At 34.4% G+C, this 17,509-nt stretch overlaps 1 protein-coding gene across 1 annotated transcript in view; it reads left to right on the top strand.

Moving 5' to 3' along the window:
* SEMA3A (semaphorin 3A) overlaps window positions 1-17,509 on the top strand; it is a 168,601-nt gene that overhangs the window by 86,345 nt on the left and 64,747 nt on the right. The window contains exon 5 of the mRNA XM_052681030.1: window positions 15,641-15,734. Coding sequence (XP_052536990.1) covers window positions 15,641-15,734 — 94 coding nt within the window. The remainder of the gene's footprint in view (window positions 1-15,640; window positions 15,735-17,509) is intronic.

Raw genomic sequence — 17,509 nt, 5'->3', positions numbered from 1 at the left:
CATTTAAGAATGAGAGAGAATCCTTTGAAAACTGATTTATTTTAACTGACATTACAACAAGTAGCTTAGATAGCACTTAAGGACTTAGTTTTTTGTTGTTGTTGTTGTTGTTTTTACAATTAGTGTATTTCATAGAGTATTAATGATAATAATGAAATAAAAAGAAGAAAGGAAATTGAAACTGTTCTTAATAATATTTTTAATAGACTTCACTCTTGTGTTTTTGAGTGTTTTCTATGATTTTTTAAGAAATCCTAATTCTAAGAATCTGCAATAAGAGAAACAACAACCAAAATTCAAGCAGAATCCTTATTAAAAACCAAAAGCAGTGCTACAATATTGCAATAAAAAGCAGTATTTTAAGAAGACAAATAAAGCATGTGAGAATTAGTGTCTATTGTAAGAAGAGAGATTTTAAATGTACTAACCCTCTGATAACAGCTGAGGAGAGCTTTAAAAGTAAGCATAAATAACTATCATTATCATTACACAAATGAAGGAATGAAGTAATGCTGAATTTAGTCACAATAATAGATAACTGTTCAACTAACTTCTGTTAAAAAGAGATTGCTGTATTTTTTTCAAGCAATTAAGACAAAGAACTTTGGAGCTGAATATTTGTTTCTAAAGCCAAATCTCTTGTGCTCTGTGATTATCGTCTACTTGTTGATATCTATAAGGCTAGGATTAGGCTCTATATGCCAGTCTGTCAAACTTTGGCATTAATGACCTAGGTATATAATTGCACACTAAGGTGCTTTTATAAAAGTAGCCTCAAAACCCCATTCAGAAGTAACCTGAGCAAATGATTTCATTGTTTCCAGTAATATGTAATTATATGTATTGTAATATGTGTGTATGTACATATGTAAATTAAAACCAAATCCAAAACCTTTATGCATTTAGGTACTTCTTAGGGACAAACTGTTATTAAGTCTCAGTTCTTGATAGTTAGAGAGTAATATAGACATTCTGAAGATGAAAGGAAAGAGATTTGGAATTTTTGAAGTGCCAAGGAACAATAGTTTATGAAATGGATAGCAGTAGGAAAGTATGCAGGAGGATCTGAGACTTATATTTGGTCTTTCCTGGCTTAAGTTACTCCTTCACAATTTAGTTTACAGACTAATTTTAAACAATGGAAGATATTTTACTTTATCTGAATCTTCTCATGTACAGTCAACTACTATAGTTACCTAGCCTTATATCTTGTAAATATGGAGAGCTATGCAACTTCAGAAATCATGCATCTGTTATAACATCACAGGTACTCATTTCCATGAAATAAAAAATACAAGATAAGCAGGAATACAGAAACAATACATTTCAGAAAAGTTCATGGATATCTGTTTACAATTTTCTCAACTAGAAAGAATAATGTTACGCAAATTGAATGAAAGAAAGGAACTTAGGTAACAGTGTGACATTTCAGATAAAATTTAATTGTATAAGAAGCAAATCAGTATCCAACTAGAAACAGCTCACAATATCCTTCAGAAAAACATTAATGTAGATTTTTATGTTCAGAATATTTGAAATGTAGGAGTGCACATATACGTGTCTGTTAGAATCATTTGGCTTTCTTCCTTAGATACTACCATCTAAGATGGTAGGTCAAATCCCCATGTTGAAAATTATTTTGGTGTATTAAATTATAAATGCCTAAAAGCTCATGTGATGGAAAGGTAGAGGTGGTAGACAGGTAGGAATGCAGCTGAAGGAGAAAAGCATCTGGACACTATAAGACAGAGCAAGTCTGGTCTATTTTACATCCTGTTATTGTCACTTCATTTTATGTTTGCAGCTTACACATACTAATTTTTTAACAAGAATCTTCTACTGACTGTTAACTGTTCTATGCAGGGACATATTATACAAATCTGCCATAGCATCATCATCATGATTTTTTTTGTTTGTTTCTCACATCATTTAAGAAGATTAATAGTGCAGAATTTAAAACTTGTGACCAAAAACTAATAAAATGACTTAAAATGAATTGCATTTAAGATAGAAAGAGGCTTCTGAATACTAAAGGACAAAATCCAGACAGTAGGAAAATAAGGTTAAATGTATTCTATCTGAAGCCATTTCACAAGAAGTAGAGGAAATGTATGACATATGGTATCAACTACAGCACTTGGAGTTGTCTAAAAATGTTTCAAAAGACAGCTGTAAGTTTGCATGATTAAAAGGGGAAATGAAGGATATGATGATATATCAAGAAACAAGGAAGAGTTATGAAACCAGAGGTGGACTTGTGGGATGTTTGTTTGCTTTTCTTATCCATTGGTTTCTAATGTTTTTACTGAATTTATCTTCAAACTCAACCTGCACCTCTGTCTTCCGTTCTGTTTCTCCCAGTGACATCAGTGCTGGCCATTAACACATAAACTGGGTGGATATTTGAACCTTGAAACCAAATCAAAGAACAATTTAGGGAAAGAGATAATTGCATATCAGCTCTTCTTCCTTCCAATATGTTTAAACAGATTAGATTATTGTAATAAATGTTGAATGTGGTGGAAGCATTTTTGAATAGTATCGTCATGTGAATATCCAGTGCCTGTATTTGAATCATAAAAGCTAGTTTTTTAAAAAATAAATAAATAAATAAATAAATAAGCAACTTATCTCTCTATATATAATTGTGTCGTATTCTTTGAGAACCAAAAAGAGATATTCCTTGGGAATCACAAGAAGACTAAAGAAGCTAACTGGGCAGAAAGACTGGTGCACTTTCCCCATCACAAGTGATCCTTAGTAATTTTACTTGGCAGACTGTGCATAGCTTTGTGTGCGCTGAGTAAGCGAAGTTGCCATTAGCTTTACTAGGATTTGAAACAAGACTATATACTTTTGTTTATGGTGCTGGACAAGGCTCAAGAACTAGAACATTAGCTTTTTGCTTTGGCACAGATTTCCTGACTAAATTACCTAATTTCTCTCTGCCTCATTTCATAAGAACAGTTAAATCTGTTCAAACCAAAGGCTCATTTAGCCCAGTACCTTGGTTCTCACAAGGGCCAATAATGGATGCCAGTGGAAGAGAATAAGAAGGCAAGCATGCAGCAGTGCTTAGTGATATAGTCTCCCAGGCTCAAGCACTCGTTGTTCAGGGATTTCCTGAATCACGGGTGGAATCTCTGTCTTTAATGCTTTTCAATGATTTGTTTTTGATGAATTAGTTCTGGCGATTCTTGAGCTCATATATCTTTTAAGTATCCACAACATCCCATGCCCTACAAATGGTAACATGTGAGGAGCAACCTTGTATTTTGTTTCCTTTAATCCTTCTACCTGCCAGTTTCTGGTTTTAGAACAAAATGAGAACAATCTTCTTTTCTTCGTCTTTCTTCCAGTTTGCTGTATATTTTTTAAGTCAAACGGCTATGGCTTAATGAATTATTGAAAAGCCCAAGAGTACCACAGATTTAGAGACATAAAAATGGTGGTTTTATTCAGTAAACTTTTTTTTTCCCAATTGTTTTTAATGTCATTCATTGAAAAAAAAAGAGGAAACAAGAAAAAAGAAGCAAAGAAAAAGAAAGAAAGAAAGAAAGAAAGAAAGAAAGAAAGAAAGAAAGAAAGAAAGAAAGAAAGAAAGAAAGAAAGAAAGAAAGAAAGAGAGAAAGAGAGGAAAGAAAGAAAGAAAGAAAGAAAGAAAGAAAGAAAGAAAGAAAGAAAGAAAGAAAGAAAGAAAGAAAGAAAGAAAGAAAGAAAGAAAGAAAGAAAGAAAGAAAGAAAGAAAGAAAGAAAGAAAGAGAAGAAAGAAAGAAAGAGAGGAAGGGAGAAAGGGAGGAAGGGAGGAAGGGAGAAAGAAAGAGAAGAAAGAAAGAGAGGAAGGGAGAAAGGGAGGAAGGGAGGAAGGGAGAAAGAGAGAGAGAAAAAAAGCTATTGTGATTTTAATTTTGTTCTTGATCTATAAAATGAGGTACTATAATATTGTTGTCAGAATTGCTTTTTCTGGAAAGATAAAGAAGGAAATGGCTATACCCAAATGTCAAAAAGTCCTTGAAGCAAATGCATAAACTGTTCCAATTTATTCCAACTGCCTTTAGTTAGTAATATGAGATTTTACTCCTAGCACTGACAAATGAAACATTTTCAGACAGAAATATAATTTTAAATCTCCCATTCTTTATACAAAAAGAGATGCTTCCTCTGGTCATTTGAGGCCTTAATCAGCGCCCAGTGAAAGCTGAGATGAGAGTGCCACAGGCTGAACTGGAGCAGATGCTTAGTCATTGGTATGAGAATAAAATGCAAATCCTGCAATTTGACTTCTCTGCTACCACTAACACCTCCTGAAACAGGAAGACAGCTGGGCTATTATATTTCAGATTCCATCTGTAAGTGTTAATTTTAATGCCTGCATACAAAAGGAAAGGAATAGGGTAATTATACTTCATTTACACTGTTTTTCAGTGCATCTCTAAAAATGGCTGGTGGACCTTGCTAGCCTTTATCTGATTTTTCTTACAAGAAACTCCAGTAGATGTTTGGTCATTTCTCATACAAGGCCATGCTTCTGAGGTCTCCACTTTCCACAGGATTTGCTTGGATAGGAACCAGTTAGAGTTGACAATGTTTCAAAAACACACTTTTAATTTCTCAGGAGCCTATAATCAGTTTTCAAATCTTAGGTAAACAAAGCTTCATCTATGAAGAAAGGATAAGCTCAGATGAGTTCAGAGGGTGCCTCAAGCAGCACAAACACCTCCTCCTGTTGAAAAGTTTACATGCAAAGTGATAGAAACCTGAGCAGCATTATCTTGCAGATGATCTGAGCAGATTTTGATAAATAAATAAATAAAAGACATGTATTTTCTCCTACTAGTTGGGATCAGTTTTTGTGGACTCAGGACTAACTCACAGTAAGGAAACTCTTAGTTTTAAGTCTGTGACATTAGTTTAGAAATAACTCAATATCTTAAAAAACCAAACAACATTTAGAATGAAGATATGCAAAAAAAAAAAAAAAAAAAAAAAGTGGACTCTGATATTTGTCCTACTTAATATCTAAAAATTGTTTTTTTACTGGAGTTGCACAAGTGAAGCTGTGGAGAGAATTCAACTCAGTGTCTAAATATGCTATTATTTATGAATAACAAATTAAATGGACAATTTGACACTGCAGGTGAGACAGTATTTCAGCTCTTACTATATTTACTAGTACATATATGTGTTTGTGTGTGATTATATATTTCAAGGATCAAGAGTTAAGTGTGGTTAAACATTTATCTTCATAAATGCAAATGAAGTTTTCATTTCCACTGGATATTCTAAAACAAGTAATCAGTATGAATTAGGAAAACATAATTTTTCTTCTTGGTGTTTATTGCCATTACTTTTACGCTAACAAAAAGCAGAAGGGTGATTGTACTGATGCAAGTTTAAAAGTTGTATATTCATCACTTCAAAACCTTTAAATTGATAGTGATGGAGCACAACTGTTCTAATTCCTAGTCATTTGGAAGGATTTGCTGTGACCCCAACTTAACATGTAAACATGGCAAGGGATATGAGTACAGTTCCTCTGGCGTTCACTGAACTTGAGGGGAATCTTTCTTTGACTTCTATAAGCTTCAGGATGAGACTCCAACAGAAAGCAGAATTTGAGAATATATGCATGATGGTCTCAGGGACAACACCTCTCTTGGAATGGCACTCACCCTCAGTTGAATTCTATAGAATCTATTCTTACTATCCTTAACCTTCATCTTACCATAATGACAGATCCTGCCTATCCTAATCTATGACCACTCCACACTTTGGCTGTGATCTTGTGGTGAATGAATAAAAAAAAATCATTTAGATTTCATTAAAACTGGCCACAGAAACTTATCTCATAAGTCTACAGAACGCAAAGGAGTTCTGAGAAGCTTATTTTCTGTATGAAATTGATGCATTTGCTACTTAAATTTATTCTACAAGATTCAAAGATTATCTATATTGTATTATATTTACTGTACCGTACTGTACATTAAAATGCAATACAATATCATACAACACTATACTATGATCTTTGCAGATGGGATTTTGAGTCAAAATTCTGTTAAAGAAAGGACAACTTATCTTTTTCAAAAATACATCTATCAGTAGTTATGCTAATGAGAGTTGCCAGCTCTGTGCATTCCTGTTTATGAGTGTACATGTAGAAGTATACATATGAGCTGAGTGTTTATTTTCTTTGTCAGCTTCATTAACTCTCTTCCCTTCTGGGGATGCTTGGATCCTAGAAAATCAGGCAAGGTAGAGAAGCAGGCAAAGAAGAGAATTTTTTTTTTTTTTTTTTTTTTTTTTTTTTTGCTGTTGTCATCTTGAATCAAAAGCACTTGAATATATATATATATATATATATATATTTTTTATGTCAGCACTGGGAAAATATCAAACATTCTCAACTTTTCTAATAAAAAAACCCTCAACCTGCATGAAAAATATATTTTTCTCAAACACAGTACCATGAGGAATAATTGCAACTTGTCATGGAGACTGGTTATAATTACGTCTACTATTAGTTATGTCTCCTTGTGAAGTTAGCTTTTCAACTGTATTGTTCTCTAATGCAATACCAGTTATTAACATGTTGAAGATATTATTTTTTGCTAATGAGGAAGAATAAAATGAGGCTGCATAGTAGGGCTGGGTGAAGTCGCGCTGAAAGTGAAGGGTACGAAGACAAAATAAGTGCTTATTGGAGAGATTTTAAATGTAGGTTTTCCCTTACTGAAGAAAAAAATAGACTACAGAAAGGGTCAGCTTGCTTATTCCAGACCTTGTTCAGTTCGTTGTTTTGTTTTCATTTAACCTGAATACTTATCAGACACAGGGCTAGACCTGACACTTTACAGGCTTCTTTGAGTGAAATATTGCAGTTAGTTGACAATACTTCAAATAAAAAAAGCTTAGTAGTTGCTCCAGTATTTTCTGAGAATATAATTCTTTGTTGCTCTATGATTTCTTACACAAATTCTTTGAAAGCACATTTAGTACAGCTTATTGTAGTTGGGGAGGATAAATAAAGGAGTTCATAATATTTTTCTTTTTTAGTTTTTCTTGTCATTCTGTCACTCACAGTCAGATTTTTGAAACCTTTAGTGAGGACTTGGGCTCACAGAGAATGTTTCCACACTGGGAACTGAAAAACAGGCTAAAAAGCAATGAAGACATATCAGTAGATTTTTCAGAAGTGACTAATAGTTTCAAGTATCAGAATTTTAAACTGCCCAGAAGGCATTCTGTGAAAATCAAAGCCCTTGAGCAAGTCTTAAATTGGGTGCTCGACTTAGGGGCATGCAAAATCACTTGGGAAATCAGACAATCTTGGCCATATGCTTAATATGTTAACTCCACTTGACTAGGTCCTTTCTATACATTACTTCCCCAATTTGCAGTTGTTTTTGTGTTGTAAATAAGAATAAAATAACACCTTTGCTAACTTCATTTATTTACAACAGGACATAAGAATGAGATTAGGTTAGATTTATTGCCATTACATCACGGATGCTCAGTAATTCATAAAACATTGAGTCTAGGAGTTAGCACTGCTGTTATTTCCTCTGATGCCTGACCTCACCACAGTCTAATAACTTACAGGAAATCCAGAAGACAATGGGGGAAAGAAGTGGTCTTGAATGCTAAAAATAACCATAGAAAACTAGTACAATCATGTAATAGACTTTGGCCCAATAATTTATTTAACATAATAGTAGAATCTGCTAAAGCAATTAGAATCTGTTCCAAATGTTTTTAGTGGAAAATATGTTGGGGGTAAGAATAAGAACAGTAAAAGAGTTGAGACTTTTAGTTTCATGTACTGGTTTTAGCTTTATGTATCTTATTGCTTACATATGCAGACCACTTAATAACTAGACTAGAACAGACAGTCATTGTATGGTAGTTATATTTTCAGAGGTCATCCTATTTGAGTCAGACGGTGATCTCAGGTGATGTATTACACTTGACATCACAGAAAGCTGCAGTACAAAGACATTCTAATTCACAGTGTCCTCTGAGAATTGTTCAATATCCTTCATGGTATCTAGTGTCTGGTATGCTATTGGGATAGCATTTTTGGTGTTTTTACTAATCACTTAAGGTTAGCATGTCATTCATATTAACAGTGTGCTATTTTTGGTTGTTTGTTTTTATGTGTGTGAATGTTTTGAAAGTTTTGCTAAAGGGATAATGACTCTAAAATGAAATGCCTTGGTATTGTTCATGTCTACTCATTTATTTGTGCTATCCAGAATTAGAACAATGTTTTGCCTAATGTACTAATTTAGTCAGTATTTTAGGCTTACTGCAAATGGGTAAATAGCTACTCAGAAAAATAAAACGAAACCCAACTTGCACGTATGTTAGATAAGACTGGCCCACAAATGTATACTTCTTTTTTCAGTTTGGCTCGGCCTACCCACTTATGCTGCACAGTTATTTGAAAGATGCTATTCTTCATATAAATACCAATATAAGTATTCATACTAGTGAATAAGTCTTTACTATTTAACACTATCAATTTCTTTGTCTTCCAGTTAGAGACAGACGGAATCAAACTAGAGATAATGAATAGATTAAAATAGCTGTTTCTGAACAGCCCATTTGGCTGTTTTCCCTTTCATTAAATTAACTGAATTAGAATAATGTAGATAGATAATTAAATAGATTGATAGATGGATGACAGACAGATATAAAACACTTCCCTCTTTGCAAAGGTTTCTGATAACTTAATGAATATTAATTCATTTAATTTCAAAAAGTAGCAGAGAAGTATGGGACTTCCGATATTTTATTCAACCAGAACTATTGAGAGTTGTCTAAATTTGGTTCAGTCTAGGTAGACAAGTTTTCCAGTCTTTACCCAAGTTGTCTACTATATTTTAATATATATTCTGAACATTGTAAGCCAGAAAAACTTGTCAGTATGAGTGACATATTGAGATAAAAGGAGACACAGAAATCTAGAACTCTGTACTGTTTTCATTAATCTACAAAAGGAAGCATGGAGGTAAAGATGATCACTACAGCTCTTTCAGCTCAGTATCAAAAATAGCATTTTCAGCTATCCAAATTTCAGTGAACTCTGCAAGTGTGGTTGAGTTCAGAACATGTTTCGGTTCTGAAGAGAGGAGAGGAGTTGCAGTGATCAAAAATCTGGGCAAGCTTTTTGAGGACAGGCACAGGGAGTTGGGCAGATACTTACCATTAGTTTTGCAGTTTCTTCAACAAAGATCCTTCTCAATTGCCTTTATTACAGCATAGAAAACCAAGAGGCAGGTCCTACAGAAGCTGGAGACCTTTTCTTAGGAACAGCATTTTACTAAAAATTTCTCACTTAAGAGTGATTTCCCACAGGGTTTTAAAGCTGGTTTCCGATAGCTCGATTCTGCTGAGCCTCAAGTTGGAAAACAAAATATAATAAAGGTGTTCCAGAGTCCAGTATCCTCCAAACATGTGCGAGTAAAAGCACATGGAGACTGAATACTGAAAGTCAGAGACTCCTTGTATTTCTTTCCCCCCTTTTTTATTTTAATAATTAATAGTTTGAAATAGTTGCATTATTGCTTCAGTCACTTTTCACCTATTTCCCCAATGGCTACCACTTCCCTCAAAGTTTACAATTGTTTTAATATTTCTATTTTTTTTGCATAATTTCTCACATTATATTTATTTACACTTGCACTTTTTAAAAAATAAGGCATTCCACTGGGATGACTTTAATAAAAGTTTCTTATTAAAAGTTCCATAACAGTGTGATTCCCAAACCTGAAACCAAAGTCCTCAGATTTAACAGTTTTCATGATTCAATAGATTAAGTGTGAAATAGGAAATATAATAACAATAACAACATAGCCATATCCCACACAGTTGTTCCACTTAAAATTCTTCTTGAAAAGTAACACAATTCATAAATAAATCACTTCTCATAGACTGAAAGCTACTTAAAAGACTCTGTGAAATATCTTTCATATAGTCATAAAATATGTGCTCAGAAAGTTGTATTGAACTAGAGGAAAATAATGAAAAAAATGAATTATATGGAAGAGGAGAGGGAAAAAAAAAAAAAGGAAAAAAATGTAAAATCATCAGCCTGTGTTCTCAAAGTCAGATGTATCCTATCAGCTGCCTCAGCAGTATTCATTTCAGAAGGGCTACATCCTGTTTGCTCAGACCTAAGTTCATATGAAGCATCTTCTATGGTCAATGAAGAGTGACCTTGCCCTTGGGAGTTGCTGTTCTTGATTGGGCTGACTCGTCATTCACAGGTACTTGTTGCTTTCTGCTGACTGTGATTTGGGCAGCAAATATATCATGTGCAGTTAATGCCTTTGTGTAGAAGAGATAAATCCAAACCTTCTCTATAGTTTTTTTTCTTTGAGCAGGAAGTGAGTCTTTTCCCTTTGTTCTCACTGATGCTGAGTACATATTTAACTGCCAGCAACTTCTGTCTCAGCTAAGAGACATTGCCATCTGCCTTAAAGTCCTTCAAATGGATCACCTTCTCCATATATTGTCATACTCCAGGCAGGTTATTTTGTTTTTTCAGTTTTGTTGTCCCTCTCGTCTCCTCCCTTCCCCTCCCCTCCCCTTCTTCCTTCCTTTCTTTCCCCAATCTGTTTCTTATATAAAACTCTTTGTATTAGTACAACAGAATCTGTGAGAATGGCCAGGGAAATATTAGCCTCAATAATGCTCACAGATGTGGCCAAAACTACCTTTACTAGTTAAACAAAATATGTTTAACTTATTTCCAAAGTGTCCTGGCATCTTGAATGTTTCTGGACCATCCCACATGATTGTTCATCAGCTTGTCATGAGGATCAGCTAGCCCCTTGAAGGTGCCTTGGAGACGTGCTCCTTGGTATTTATGGTTTGAGGGTTACAAAAGTAAGGATATGAGTTCCTTCAATCACTCTAGCACAGCTGAGGAGCATCACTGCTGTCAAATCCTTCTATATCTTCCATACCTTATAAACTAAGCCTGTAATACCTCTTTTGTGACTGTATGCATTCCATCAACGTAGCTTCTTCAGATCATGTACTTGCACTGCATTAATTCATCATTGGCCAGCAGTGATTTTGTTGTGTTAAATTCTGCAATTCTACAACAGTTTCTGTGTGAATTGCCCGAGAAAAAAAAGATGTCTCTTCTCCAATAATGACCAGTTTTCTTACTAGCCATAAACAGTACTAAATTAGGAAAGAATATTTAAAATATAATAACAAAAACAGTTAGTGTGTGTTGTTATCTTTCATCTCCTTGCTTTATTGAGAGAGTTCTGGACTGGGTGGCAGCTGAAATAGATGCAAAGAAAAGACATTAAAAGTTTCTATACTGGGTATATACACAGATTTATGTATATGTGGATATATATGTGGATATACATTTATGTTTACATATATATGGTTGCTCCAAAAGTTATTCCTCCTGCTTATTTCTGTGAAAACTACAACACTTAACAGACACAAAGAGCACAATAACACTATTTCATAGAGAAAATTCTCAGCTGCAAAATACTGTTTTTCATCATAGTCACCACCATTAGCTATGCATTTTCATCACCTATGAACAAGAGCCTGTACGCTGCAATCATAAAAATCTGCACCAGTTGAGATGATCTGCTGTTACTGTCACCACTGCTGAAACATACCACCCACCACCTACCTCACTGTGCCACATCCACTGTTTGGTGTTCATACACTCACAGCAAGCATCAATGAATGTCAATGGCTGTAATTTTTTCCACATGGAGAATCTTGGTGACACACCTTTGCTTCATAAATACTTCTATGTCAGATGCCATTTTTGTCAGACTTCCCTTTTGCTGTCATCTGTCACATGGTGACAAAATATAGCAAAATATTGTTGGGAAACTTCAACCTCTAGTGTCATACTACCAACATCCACCTCTGATATCATGGGCCAACATAATAAAATAGGAGGCATTAGTTTTGGACCAGCCCTTGTGTGTGTGTGTGTGTGTAATGTTATCTAATGCATTATATACATATATATATATAACTTTAGGTTGGTATGGTACTGGCTGGCTGAATTCTATTGCCAGTTATGAAATAAGTGTTGTCAAGTAGCAATATCTTGTCACCACTCATTATCATGATATAGGAAATTTATTCCAGACATGTTTCAGACATTTAAAAGTGAATCCTGATAGCCTGTAAAATAACGGAGTAACATAATGGCAGTCATCAGAACTTTTACATTTATTTCAAGATCTGAAATATATTTCTTTCTGGCCAAGTCTTGACATCTATCAAACTATGCACTACAGGAAAGCACATATTTCAAGAAGCCGTCTAGAGAAATATATCAATGAGATGAGGACAGGCTGAGAGAGTTGGAACTGTTCAGCTTGGAGGAAACTAAAGTTCTGACAAGACCCGAGAGCTGTCTTTCAGTATCTAAAAAGGGACTACAGGAAAGAATCAGGCCATTTACCAGAGTCTGTTGTGACAGGACAAGGGAAGATGGTTTTAAACTTAAAGAGAAGAAATTTACACTAGATATAAGGAAAAAAATTTTTACAATAAGTAAAAGTGAAGCACTGGAATCGGCTGCCCAGAGATGGGGTTCATGTCTCACCCCTGGAAATATGCAAATGAGGCAGAATGGGGCTCTGAACAACCTGATATAGCTGTGAATGTCCCTAATCATGGATGGACTATTGAACTAGAAAGAGCCTTATAATAATGAAGGGCCTTATTTAAGGGTCCCTTCCGACGCATAACATTTTCTGATTCTATGGTATCACTTACAATCTAAGCTTTCTAGGCTTCCATTTGAGGTCAGGGGGAGATGGGACAGGGAGGAGTACATAGGAAAGGTTATATTTCTCTGTTGACTGCATTTTTGGTGTACAGACAGGGATGGTTTGACTTCAATACTCTAAAAGGTATTTGGGCATATTGCCCTATTTGTGATAGGTTAGACTTCTCGTAGTATGTTTATCAAAACTCTCTGGGGCTTCAGGCTATCCAAGGTACATTCATTTGACACTTAACAGTGATATATTTATCATAGTTATTAGTCACTGATACATTTGGAAACTTATTACATATAATGTGTGTCTACATTGCATTTTAACTGAAATATGAAAACACTGTGGGATTTCCCTGTCATACCTCCTATTTTAAATGGTTTATTTGACAATCACAAAGAAAAGGGTAGATCATTTTTGACTTAGGCTGACCCAGTTTCCACTCTTTTTTGCTCGCTATATACCAATATCAGTGAAGTTACAGTGACATAAACCAGAGGAATATAGTAAAAAATCAGATCCTTCCTATATCAAATCACTTTCCACATCTGTTTCCTATTTGTCCATAATGACAAATGGAATAATCTTGGGAATATCTTCAGCTTTAACTGTCCTGCCACTGACTTTATAGCCTTATCAAATATCCATTGGTGTGCATGTTGAGCAATTATCATCTACTAAGAAGAAATCCCAAGTAAATGTAGATTGTTAATAACATTTTTAATAATGGCTTGTAGCATTAGTGCCTTTTTATATTACTGTAGTTGAAGTAGAGCATTCTCCTGAATTTACTGCTTTTATTTATTGTGCAAATTCTATACATGTACGTGCAGCATTTTAAAAAAAATCTTTTTCATTATTAAATCATTTCTGGTCAGAAGGAGTAAAGTCAGAAAATTGCAGAGAAGTGAGGAATGTGTCTGGACTATTCAAAAGTAGAAAGGACAAAAGGAAAGTAATAAATTTAATATTATGCAAGATATTACAGATACAGGATGACTATACAAATATAATCAAGCAGGCTACATCTACAATATTGTGCTTGAATTCTAGGATCAAATTTCACAAAGTTTGTCCAAAGTTTTTATCTTTCAAAGTAGAAAATCTCTTCAGATAGGCTGTTCTGCTAAACAGCCCATTTTCCCTTCACCTTTTTTCACCAGTGAAATGTTAAGAGCTTCTGGAGTTCCTTTGAAAATATCAGCTATTTGTGTGATTGATCTTCACATTAAAAATATATATATATAATCAAAGTAATTGAGTTAGTTTGTTTTTATATTTTACATCCTACAACAGCACTATGGAGCGCCAAAGATCTAGCACTGAGCTCTGGAGCATTATCCTTCAGAATGAAATAATTGTGTACAATTAATTGAAGCTTTTACTTTCAAACACAAGACAATACAATATACTTTCTGGAGTTCACACACTAGTGAAGCTTTTCTGTTCTGAAGTTCTTGTGTGAGATTTAGTACAGAGAAGAGAAGAAAAATGGGCAACTTAAGAACAGCTTGTAACTACTTTAAGGGTAGTTACTTTCATTCTTCCACATCATAGTAGATAATATAACAAGGACTGAAAGCCACAAATGATTCCTCAGATGAAAAAAAAGGATTAGTTTGTTTGTTTGTTTGTTTGTTGTTTGTTTGTTTGTTTTTGAGAAAAAAAATCAGTAAGGGTGCAATGGAAGGTTTTCAAGACTTGTTTAGATAAAACTAAAGCTGAGTAACAGTCTGTGCTGGCAGTAGTCTTCTCTCAAATGGAAGCTACATATTTCTATATATTGTAATATTTTCTCAGTTGATTTATTCTATGAATACATATATTTTAGTCATATTCCACGCTACTTATTTTTGTTTTTTTCTTTCTTAAAACAGATAATTATCTCTGATCAGACAGCAAGAAATTCGTATTTAATTTATATTTATTAAAATACTGCCTTCGTTATCTACCTCAAAGAATTTTTAGGTATTAGTGACTGAGAACTGGGTGCACAGAATAATTCCCAGAATTATTGCCAGAGTGTGTCCTGGCTTTAGAGTTCCGTGATTTAGCTAGGTGTCAATGGAAATTAACAGCAGTGCAGATGTAAAAATGGAAATTTTAGCTTTTACTGTGCCCTGTGCAATTCTTCTATCAATATAATGTCTACTATGCAAAAAGCATTTATTATTCTGGTTTTAACCTTAGTGTAAAACACAAAGTAAACAAACTATTTTGTTTGATTGGCAGATTTGGTCCCCCAGTTAAAATTAAAATCATTAAATGTACTGAAAAGCCAATTGCTTTGGATTTACTGACCTTGATTTGAGTTAGTGTTGACTGAGGCCTTTTTTAATCTTGTTTTATAACCCCATGTACTGTTCCCCCAACTGCCATTTTGTAAAAGTTGCATTGCACATTACTGAAAAACAGCTTTGCTGATGAAGTTAAAATTGTAAAACCATGTAGGTCACTGAGAACTCAAGTTCAGGTTTAGCATCCTGTAACACATTAATCTACGGTTTCATTTTTTCAGTCAAAACATTGAAATTCCAGCTTCTTCAGTTGAAATTACACAGGCATATTCTTTGTGAAAGTACAGGCTGTTCAATGAAACCAGGTAAAGTGTATGTGAAGTAGACTAGATGAGGCACAAGCTGTGTGCATGTATTTGTGCTTTTGAGTACCATCAGCATAGTACTGATTAGAAAATGGGGACTTTTTTCAGATACTCTCCTAGTATAATTTCACTTCTCTTGAGCCAAAAAAAAACAAACCACCAAACAGTATGCATTACATATCTGTACTCTATTTAATTCAACTTATTTTTCATTTCATCAAATAAAATTGTTTTTTTCTTTCTTTTTTCCACTCCACAGGACAACATTTTTAGGATGGAAGATTCACATTTTGAAAACGGCCGAGGGAAAAGCCCTTACGATCCTAAATTGCTGACAGCTTCTCTTTTAGTAGGTAGGTGCCAGAGCATGAGTTCAGTGAGATATTCATTCACTGCCAGTTCCCTGCCATTTTTATTTACTTATTTATTTATTTTTGCTCTTCACAGCACCTATGGTAGGACTTTGTTTTATTTGTTTTCTGTCTAAGCTGAAGTAGTCATTAGTCATTCCAGTTTCATTTTTCAATACAGTTGGCCCAGCCATCATGAGAGCAGAGTTTGTGTAAGACAAGATTCAATTATCACACTGACTGCTTTACCACTGTGTGACATCTTGTTTCTTCAGACTCAGAACTAGGTGACTCTGGAGGTATTTTAATTGCCCACTTTACTGTGTGCCCTCACAGATGGTTGCACCAGCACATCTGGGAGCAAAATGAGAGCAGGAATAAGCAATTCTTCGTATCAGTACTGTAGCCAAGTAAAGTCCATCACCAAGTTGTACTCACATCTGAGTTGAAGATATACAAACATTCACAGGTCCAGGCCTTAAAATGATGTTTCAGTTGAAAAGATGTATCTCACAGTGAATGCAATTAGACTCGTATCCAGAACAGAGGGATTTCAATAAATTAAGTATATTTGAATTAGTAATACTTAGTTTCATAGAATATGTATGTATGGAGCACCTGGCATATGTTAATCTAATTATACTAATCTAATTGATTTAATTTATATAATTGATTTAATTTATGTAATTGAATTGTGTTGGTTGTTTTTCCTTCTTCCTTCACAAAAAATGTTTTGTGAGATGAAATTAAGGGAAGAAGAAATTGAGAGCAAAACAAAGTTGATTGTTATTTCTGTAAGAACTCTGCCTAAGAGTAGCCACTTTATCCTTAATGTGTAACTTTCCGGCACTTAATCACAACGTCAAATCCAAGGGGACAGCAGTAGTCTCAGAAGCCTGCAGATTCTCTTATCACAGAAGCCTTTGGAAAATGACACATAACCAGATACACTGTGTTCTCTGGGACTACGTATGTCTAGTATTGCTTAGTGACTACAAATTTTATTTGCATTGTATTTAAAAGTGAAACTATTCAAAAGAGGCAGCAACAAAAATTTAATCTTCAGTGTGCCTCATTTCCTGATCTTCGAAGCTCCTAATGTTCACAGGTGATGAGCTACCCTGGGGATATGCACTTTTTGAAAGGAAAAACAAGAAAGGCTTCCACATCTTGCCCCAACTTGTATCCTGAACAAACAGAAAGAAAGAAAAAAAAAGTATGTGTAAAAGTCCAGTGTATAAATTAGTGCCTGGAGCAACATGAATTTGTGTCATAGCTACTCTCAAGGGATTGGCTTTACTATTTACTTTAATGTACAGTAAAGAAAGAGAATGATGGCAAGCCAGTATTACATGGTATACCTGGTATGCAACTGCACAAAATCAACAGCGTCTAGCTTTTCGCATTCCTTTTTTTTTTCTACTCAGTTATGCACAAATATGATTGTTTTATTTCCCTTGGCTTAGATTTCAAGTCTTTAAAGCATCTTTGTTTTTGTGAGTCCACTCCCTATCTCAATAATTTTCACTCCATGTACTATTCCTCCTAATAAACAGTAGATTGAGCATCATATTTTGTTTTAAATCAGCCTTCCATTAGAGTCATGGTTGTATTAACACTGTAGAAAATGGCACAAATTCAACATTCAATGCCGGTGACTAATTGCAGCTCCAGTGACTTACAAGATTCATGTTGAAGCTAAAATTAGCATTCCTGCATCCTGAATGTGAACATCCTTTCTGCTCTGCCTCCTCAGAGCTACCTCACAGTTGTGTTGT

The sequence above is a fragment of the Tympanuchus pallidicinctus genome, unplaced genomic scaffold (assembly GCF_026119805.1).
Source record: "Tympanuchus pallidicinctus isolate F22 unplaced genomic scaffold, pur_lepc_1.0 scaffold19, whole genome shotgun sequence".
In the NCBI taxonomy this organism is placed as follows: Eukaryota; Metazoa; Chordata; class Aves; order Galliformes; family Phasianidae; genus Tympanuchus; species Tympanuchus pallidicinctus.
The sequence above is the reverse complement of the archived record's forward strand: the minus strand, read 5'-3'. Positions and strand labels throughout refer to the sequence as shown.